Source organism: Podarcis pityusensis (genome assembly GCF_964106645.2).
Source record: "Podarcis pityusensis genome assembly, chromosome: 8".
In the NCBI taxonomy this organism is placed as follows: Eukaryota; Metazoa; Chordata; class Lepidosauria; order Squamata; family Lacertidae; genus Podarcis; species Podarcis pityusensis.
Genome location: NC_138033.1, coordinates 12361326 through 12370314, shown reverse-complemented (window position 1 = coordinate 12370314; position 8989 = coordinate 12361326). Strand labels below are relative to the sequence as shown.

At 43.8% G+C, this 8989-nt stretch overlaps 1 protein-coding gene across 1 annotated transcript; it reads left to right on the top strand.

Moving 5' to 3' along the window:
• Positions 1–2045: 2045 nt before the first annotated feature.
• LOC308483158 (phospholipase A2 inhibitor gamma subunit B-like) lies at positions 2046–8360 on the top strand (the record flags this gene model as incomplete). Its single annotated transcript, XM_081016742.1, has 5 exons — positions 2046–2103; positions 2214–2336; positions 5835–5987; positions 7509–7655; positions 8155–8360. 5 exons carry the CDS (start codon positions 2046–2048, stop codon positions 8358–8360), a joined length of 687 nt encoding a protein of 228 aa, XP_080872868.1.
• Positions 8361–8989: the final 629 nt, after the last annotated feature.

Genomic DNA, 8989 nt, shown 5'->3' with positions numbered 1-8989 from the left:
AGGTACCACTGTACTAACTTTGCAGCAAGAAAACTCTCCCAGGACATCTGTGGTGCTGCCACTCTCCATCTCTCATTGTCCAAATCCCAAATCCACATCATTCACGATGTCTTTGAGTTTCATCAGCATCACAAGAGAAACCAAAGCAAAGGACGTGGAGCTGTGCTTGTTTTATATCCAACCCCAGTAAAAGATAGTCCCTTAAATCTGCAATCTCCTCTGGACACAGACCTGCAATCCCCCCACCTGCTCTTAACTCTGTTGTTGTTTAGTCGTTTAGTCCTGTCTGACTCTTCGTGACTCCCTGGACCAGAGCACCCCAGGCACTCCTGTCACCCACTGCCTCCCACAGTTTGGTCAAATTCATGTTAATGGCTTCGAGAACACTGTCCAACAATCTCGTCTTCTGTCGTACCCTTCTCCTGCCCTCAATCTTTCCCAGCATCAGGGTCTATTCCAGGAAGTCTTCTCTTCTCATGAGGTGGCCAAAGTATCGGAGCCTCAGGTTCAGGATCTGTCCTTCCAGTGAGCACTCAGGGCTGATTTCGTCAGAATGGATAGGTTTGATCTTTTTGCAGTCCATGGGACTCTCTTAACTCTAATCAACTTATTTTAAAGAGCAAGTGGACCAATTCTTTACCCCAAACAAGTGCATTTAATGGGAGTGAGGGGATCCGGGTCACTGTGCATTTTATTACTGTACCACAAAGGAAACTGTGGACAGACATTTGTCCCCCTTTCAAAAAAGTTCATACTGTCAGGGAAACTGCCTTGGCTTCCAGAAGCCTAATCCAATTTCAGTGCTGTAACCTGATGGGACCCGTTTCCCCACATCCAGGCTTGAGAAATTGAGGCTGGCACAGATTAGGAGGGACGTGTCCTTGGAGTTCTTGGAAGGGGGAAGAGATTTAATTGGTTTTCAACACTGTGCTTTACATTATGGTATAGCATAATTAGAATTCTAGCAATTTATGACACTGTCCTGAATCCATTGTTCCTGGGTGCTGGCAAAGTACTCCTTGCAATCCTCTATAAATTCCTCCAACTAAGCCTCTTCATGCATCAGTTCCTTGCTTGGCCCCGTGCTGTTCTCGAACTCCTTCCTGCCTTTTCAGCTCTCTAGAATGATGAAGACACTCCTGATCTCCTGCCTCCTCTTGGCCCTGCTTCCTCCAGGTGAGCAGAACCACAGCCGCTGGGCTGTTCGTCATGTTTCCAGGAAGGAACGAGGTGGGGGGGCGTCAGCAATTAAAGCAGGATGAGGAAGGAACCAGGACTTGTGGTTCCTTTGGAAGGAAGAGGAATAAAGCACAAGGCCGGATTACAAAGGATCCTCAATGCTATATTGTTTTGTTACCAATATTCAATTTTTATTTAACCAAACGCGTACAGAGAGCTGTGGCATCCCCAAGTACATTGGGGGAGCGAGAAAGGCAGTAGTTCACTCTTCGATGAACCAGAATCCTAGCTCATATTTAAAGCAAAGAGTAAGTTTCTTGCATTTGTAGAAATTTATGATAGGAGACAATGTATAGGCACTATTCTTCTCATATTTTGGAGCGAAATTACCCTGCCCCCCCATGCAAACTTTAAGTTTCCTGGTGTTAAATGCCACCCCAATCTCTGAGTGGAGTCAGGTCACAGGGGTACCAGATGTGCTTACCAGAGTCTGTCATGTTTGCTGGTGCTGATGGGAGTTGTAGTACAACAACTTAAGGAGGGTTAAAGGTTTCCCCACACCTTCTCTACTGGTCCTCTCCCTCAGACTGCAGGAGTCCTTTTCTACAATCATTCTCTGGTCTATGCAAGGCCCACCCCTATTCACAGAGTTTAAGAACTACAGAAGGAATATATATAGAAAGCATTATGTAGCTGAACAATGGTCCATCTAGTCTAGCCTCTTGTTCTTGCCATGGGTCCTATGGGAAGCCCCTAAGAAAGATCTGAGTGCAACAGCTCACTTTATGTATATTCAAGTAACTAGTATTCAGACAAATAGTGCCTACAATATTGCAGAAAAAATATATCAATTGAGGATGGTAACCATGTATGTATCTAGTCCGCTTTTGAAGCTATCCAAGTCAGTGACCTTTGCTGCCTCTAGTAAGATGACGTTTGGAGCAGAAAGTGTTCTGTTCATGTACCTTGACACAGACCTATTCCTCCTACACAGTTACTAAAGTTTTCCAAACCCATTTTCCCCCTGTCTGCAGTGGCATCTCTGACATGTGAGTCTTGTTTCGATCAAGGAAAAGATTGCAGAAATGTCACCACTGAGGAGTGTGACGATTCCAGTGACCAGTCCTGCTTGTCTGCCAGTGGAGTAGGCAAACTGTGTAAGTGAGAAGAACTTTCATCCTCTTTGATCACCAAAACGTAAACCCCCTGACTCACTTTCTAAGGCCATATCTTAGCCACAAGCCACGGAACATGACTTTTGATAAAGTAGTGTTCTAGGTTCTGCATTGCCTGTAGGAGCAGGGAAGAAATTCAAGTCACTTCATATTTAAAGGTGCATTTACTCAATTGGCAGAGCAAAACAAAGCCATCCTTCAGAATCTGCCCTTCTCCCATTTTTGCAATTCAGTTGTCCAGCCATGTAATCAATAGACAAATGCACACACTAGGGTAAAGTGTGCATACAATAACGTACAACAGCTTTTGTAGTTGGAGTCAGTCTGTCAGGTTCCCATCTCCCAGGCCAAGTGAAAAATGACCTGCAAGGGAGAGAGCTAGTTTGCCAGGATTCACAGCCATTATAGTCAACAAACATCCTGCCCCCCCCCCCAAGGGGGAAATCATGACTACTTAAATCAGTATGACCCTGCAGATAGGGCCTAAGAGTAAAAATTACATTCACACTAAATGTTGATGGGGGGTGGGGGGAGTTGGCAACTGATATGAAAATGTGGAGAAATGAACTTAAAATAAGAAACCAAGAGAAACTGACACTGACATCATCATAATAATAATAATAATAATAATAATAATAATAATAATAATTTATTATTTGTACACCGCCCATCTGGCTGGGTTTCCCCAGCCATTCTGGGCGGCTTCCATAGAAACCAAAAATACACTAAAATATCACACGTTAAAAACTTCCCTGAACATGGCTGACATATTGACCCTTCCTAATTGCCTGTGGTACATGCTCCCTTTATGAGCTCCAGCATCGACTCTCATTACTCCAGTTACAGGGTGGATTTGATTTCAATCACGATTTAAATTACAAGTCAGTAAGACTTGATTTAATTTATTTATTTTTACAGAAAGACTCATTCTTGCTGGTATAATCTTAATATTTACAACGAGATGAAGGTTTCCTTTTTCGAATAATAAATTTTCAGAGTAGTTTTTACAGTTATATCAAAAATTACTGATTTGGTTATACTATTAGAAATACATTGACAGATAATTATGAAATTTTTGTGAGGTTTAATAAATTAACTGTTTATATTTGGACAATTTTTCTGCTGTACTTTATTGGAAGGAAAAGGTAATCATTTAATTAATAACAATTTAAACAATTTATTTAACTAAAACAATAACATTATAGCATATGTATCCATGTTTGTTAACTGATGTGGTTAAATGTTTTTTTAAGAAATACATTGGAGGGAGTTATAGCACACATGAAAAACTTAAAACAAATGCTTATTTCCTGATGAGGATAGCCTTCGGACTATAATGCAACTTAAATAGAAAACTATCTTTAGAAAGATTTTTCCACCAAAAGCATTTTTTTAAAAAAAATACAATTTAAATTTTAAAAGTCCAATTTAAATTTTAAAAATTCTGATTTAAATTTTAAAATCTGATTATTTTGATTTTTTAAAAAATAATAATTGGTTTTAATCCACTCTGTCATCCACCTTGGCGGCCACAAAACTTATTTCATTGATGAATTCCTTCCCATGAAACCTCCTGAACTGGTCCCATTCGATAAGGAGAAGGGTGGTAGAAACCTCTGGACAGCCAAAGGTTCTCCATTCCTGACTCACACTCAACAAATAAATAAATAAAACTGGAGAAATCTCTTTCTGCTCCAAGCAGGCCCTGCTCAACACAACTGGATACCTGAGGCAAACCATAAAATGTTCCCCACCCTGCAGACCCGGAAGAAAGGGTGAATTGAAGATTAGGCCTGGGCGATTTATTGATATATCGCCCCAGGACCGGTATGAGGGGCAGACCGTGATGGCAGCTTCACTCAGCAGTAAAAAGGTGGGGGAAACCCCACCTATCCTGAGTCCCTCTGCCTCCAGCACCCAGCACACTGAGGAAAAACAAAAGAAGCAGCAGCCTGGAGCTGGAGGCAGAGGGACTCAGGAGGGGTGGCAGTTTCATGAAAGATATATCGCTGAGTGAAATCACCATCATGGTCTGTCCTTCACACCGGCAGTGGGAGAAACAAGCTGCATGATGAGGCTTATAAAGGTTATTCCTCCCTCCCTCCTTAAACTGCTTGAGTTAAGAGCACACCGCTGCCCTCACCTCAGCCCAGCAATTTTGTGGAACCACAAATGAGTCAGTAGTGGGGCAGGGGCTCAGTTAAAGTGCTCCTCCTCCCCAGCTGCAAGAGCCTGGGTGGAGTGCAACCTCCGGCCAGAGATAGCCTTGGCTGCCACCTGCCTGCTTTTTTAGCACAGGAGGAAAGACGGAAGCCACTCTGACAGTCAAAGGCAGCCAGGCAGTGCAGGCAGCCCGGCAAGGGATAGGTAGGGTGGCTTTGCAGCCTGCGCTTTACGAATGACCACCCCACAAGGAAAGAGGCAGTGTGCCTGCATGGGCACCAGCGAGGTGGAGGGAGCCTCAGAAAGGAGCTCTGAGGTGGTATTTGATGCAGATGGCGCTGTGGGTTAAACCACAGAGCCTAGGACTTACCAATCAGAATGTCAGTGGTTCGAATCCCCGCGACAGGGTGAGCTCCCGTTGCTCGGTCCCTTCTCCTGCCAACCTGGCAGTTCGAAAGCACGTCAAAGTGCAAGTAGATAAATAGGTACCGCTCTGGCATTAAGGTAAACTGCGTTTCCGTGCGCTACTCTAGTTCGCCAGAAGTGGCTTAGTCTGGCTGGCACATGACCCGGAAGCTGTACGCCGCCTCCCTTGGCCAATAAAGCGAGATGAGCGTTTCAATCCCAGAGTTGGTCACAACTGGACCTAATGGTCAGGGGTCCCTTTACCTTTTAAACTTGCGATGGGGGAAATCTGAAACCAGCGAGATGAACTGTTTGAAAAGGACTGGAGTAAATTTGTACCATATATGAATAGACATTGCAAACATTTTAAAACATTTGCAGGATTGATTTAAAATATTTTGTTAGGTTATGATTTGATACCTGTTTATAAATATTAGAAGTAAGTCTTTTAAGTATGGAGATAAAGTAAATAGGGTGATTTAGAAATGCGAAATAAAAGTGATTGCATATGGAAGTCAGGGAGGGGGATGGGAGGAAGTGAATGCTCAACTTGAGCAAACATATATGTGATGTAGAAATTTTATTTGGTTGTTATAAAGGATAAAAGAAATCTTAATAAACATTATATTAAAAAAGAAAAAGGAAGGAGCTCCAAGGTCCCTGCCACGAACAACAGGGACATGGGGTGGCTCAAATGGGGGAGAGGAACTGACGAGGAGGTGGCAGATCTTGCCTCCAAGGATCACACCACAGCTTCAAAGGCAGCAGCAGCAGGCGATGCTTTTCTTGGTGGTCAGATCCCCTGCCCCTCTGGATCCTGCCACATAAGGTGATCATCAATCCTTGCCTCATGGATGAACCAGCCCTATCTCTAGGTCTAGTTGTTTCCTATTCCAATTCTTTCTTTTATAGCACTTTTGGGGCCAAGAGTGGTTCTCAAGTCCTGCATCGATAGAGAGTTGTGTGAGGAAATCTTTGCCAGTGTCTCCATAAGCTCAGCACTGTACCTCCAGAGCAAGTCAACCTGCTGCAATACAGATATGTGCAACAGCGGACTTCCTGAAAGTAAGTATCATCATCAGGTCCCGTAAAACTCAATTAATGAGAGATGTCAAAGAAAGACAAACAAGTTTTTGGCAGTGTCCTGATGTCAGGGACTGGCTAGACAAGGAGGAATGGTGGCAGCCAGTCACTCCAGGAGGTGCCTGAGGGTGACACTAGGAAAGATGATTTATTTGAGCTTTATTTGGGGGGTTGAAAGTCATTCATTATTACCGTTAGAGACTTCTGACAGGAGCTTCACAAGATCATTTTTGATAGCGTGCAAACCCACTCATCACAACAAGGTGATGATCCAGCGAGTGAGAAGGCAGTATGATACCTCTGGATTGGCCAGGCCTTCTACAAACATCTGCAACATGGGCTCCTGTCTTCGCCAACAGAACAGTGCTTTCTAAGAGGATATTTGTATTATTAAACAACATAGCATTGTAAAAGAAAGACTGCAGATAGAACAAAACCAAAAACCATGTATCAATAACAAGATTACTTGAACAGCATGCAGCATTCATGAGCAAATATTACAAGGAAGCTTCACAGTTCTACCTTAGTCCTAGAAACATTCCTCACATGATGTTACTCACAGTCCCTCTCCTGCAGCAGCTTCTGATATTTACAACCCTATTCCTTCCTCCAAAGAGCCCTCATGCTCTCCATTTTAGCCTCAAACACCCGTGGAAAATAAGTCAGGCTCGGGGGCAGTGTCTGGCCCCAGGTCACACAGCAAGTATCGTGGCTCAAGTACAGATTTGAACTCTGGTCTCCTCCCACCCTTGTTCCTGATGTAGATGTTCACATCCCCTTGTTCCTGATGTAGATCTTCACTCACCCCTCCTTCCTTGGTGGGAGGAGGCACCATTTTGTGGTTCACCTTAGCATTCCCAATACTCTAATGTAAGCTTTTATTGTAAACACTATAACAACACTAGGACAAAGAATTCTGGGAGTGGTAGTTTCTTAAGGGTGCTGAGGGTTAATTGGAAAACCCCTATTCCCCTCACAGAGCTATGGGTTAGCAAACAAACCCCACACAATAGCTCTTATTAGCTGGCATTTTTTCTTAGGTGATATCATGATTTTACCCAAACTAAGCACCTGTTTTCCCAAAAGTGATTTTTAAGGATAAAACTACTAAGAGCTTTCTTTCTCTTTACCACTCTAAGGAAGAGGGCCATTTTGTAGAATTTTATCATCATTTGTGTCCATTCGTGGCTACCATTTTATCTCTCAGAATGCCCCCCAGTGGTGCTCAGTGCTAAGCCCAATTGCTTAAAGTGGTATCCCTTTACTTGAAATGTTTGCTGTGAATGTGGCCCCAGTCAGAAATCTCTTGCACCATGCCTTAATGTAGCCCTGGATGAATGGAGCATGGCTGAAGCACTCCACTTGCAGAAGTGCTGGAAGGTAGTAGGCATCCATCTTGGAAGGAGTACAATTCCCACCCCTCACATACAGCAAGTTGTGGTTTGCATCTGCAAAAGAAATACATTGACTAATTGCAATGTTGGTGTGGTGATTGTTTTCCAGTGCCTGAGACCGAGACAAGGGAGCCCAATGGGCTGAAGTGCCCGAGTTGCATCAACATCTTTTCAGATGAGTGTGAGAGCAATAAGACGGTCAGCTGCAGAAATGATGAGGATCAATGCTTCTACCTTGCGGCTAACATGGATTTCGGTGAGTCTTGTATGATGGAGTGCAGCTACGGCCCCATCTGTAAGCATAGATTTTGTTAAATAAAACTACATCTTAAAATTTGCACTTTAAATTGGGGGGAGGTGTAGGATGGAGACCCACAGGCCCAGGGGCCAAACGCATTCCTCTAGGACTCTCTCTCTCTGGCCCTTTGGATCCACCTTAGCCACACCTCCTCCCCCTAGGCCACACCCCTCACAAGCCCCACTTCATACCCTACCTGTATGCTTTGGCCTGGCTGGATTGTTGCCCTTGAATCTTGGTTACCTGGAGGGAGAACAGAGAGGGGGGTTTGAATATATCTAGAAAATAGCCTGCCGTGTAAAGGTGAATTTTACATATGTTTCCAATGGCATGTGGACCTCCCAGAAGGTCACCCAGACTGGAAAAAGGCTCTTGGTCTGAGAAAGGTTGCCTACCCTTCTGTTTCAGGAAGTGGGTTTTGGATTCCAAAAATATATGTGTGTGTTTTTCCCAACAGGGGAAAGCAGCATCCTGGGCGCTGTCCGAGGCTGTGCAACAGCTAGTGTGTGTGACTATATTGATGGGTTGCTAGACACTGATATTGGATCACTGGGATTTGACATCATTCAAGCAGAGTGCACTGGAGCAATGGGCGAGGATGCCACAGAAGACACCACCATTTATGACGGCCTAGTGGTTGAAGAAGGGGAGGTCTCAGCCTGAGGACTCCCAGGCTTTCTTTCTAGAAGTCTAGAAGCTCCTCCTCAAAGACAGGCTGTATTTGACTTTCATGCACAAATGAGGTCATTGAATCATGCCCAAAATAAATATATATGGCAAATCATGTATGTTGTATCATTTTACCAAAAGCAACATTTCTTGGGCGAAATAATAGTGCTTGGAGGTGGGAGATAGCTTTGGCAGCGGGCAGGGGTGAAATCCCTGGCCAGACTTTCAGGTCCAATTTTAATCAATTAATATTAGCCGACTTTGGGTGGTGCATCCCATTTCTCCACTTAAGGTAAAATGGGGAGAAAAAAAGAAATGGAAGGAAGATCAAGTCCCTACCAGAGAAGAATGGCAGACTTTGGGCTGCCTTGCTGTCAAGTGTGGTCTATCCCATTTCGCCACTAGAGGTAAAATGGGGAGTGCCACAGCAGATGTGCTGCGCAACTCCCACCAAAGCTCAATCAATCAATGAGTACAGCATATTTTCTTCTGCAAAACCATGTAAATATTCTAAGGTATTTACTTTGAAGTTTGTTGTGGCCTGTCCTTCTTGTACAAATTCAGATACGTTTTAAAGTGTCGTTTTGAAATTCCTGGGGGAGATTAATCAATGACAGTCCTAT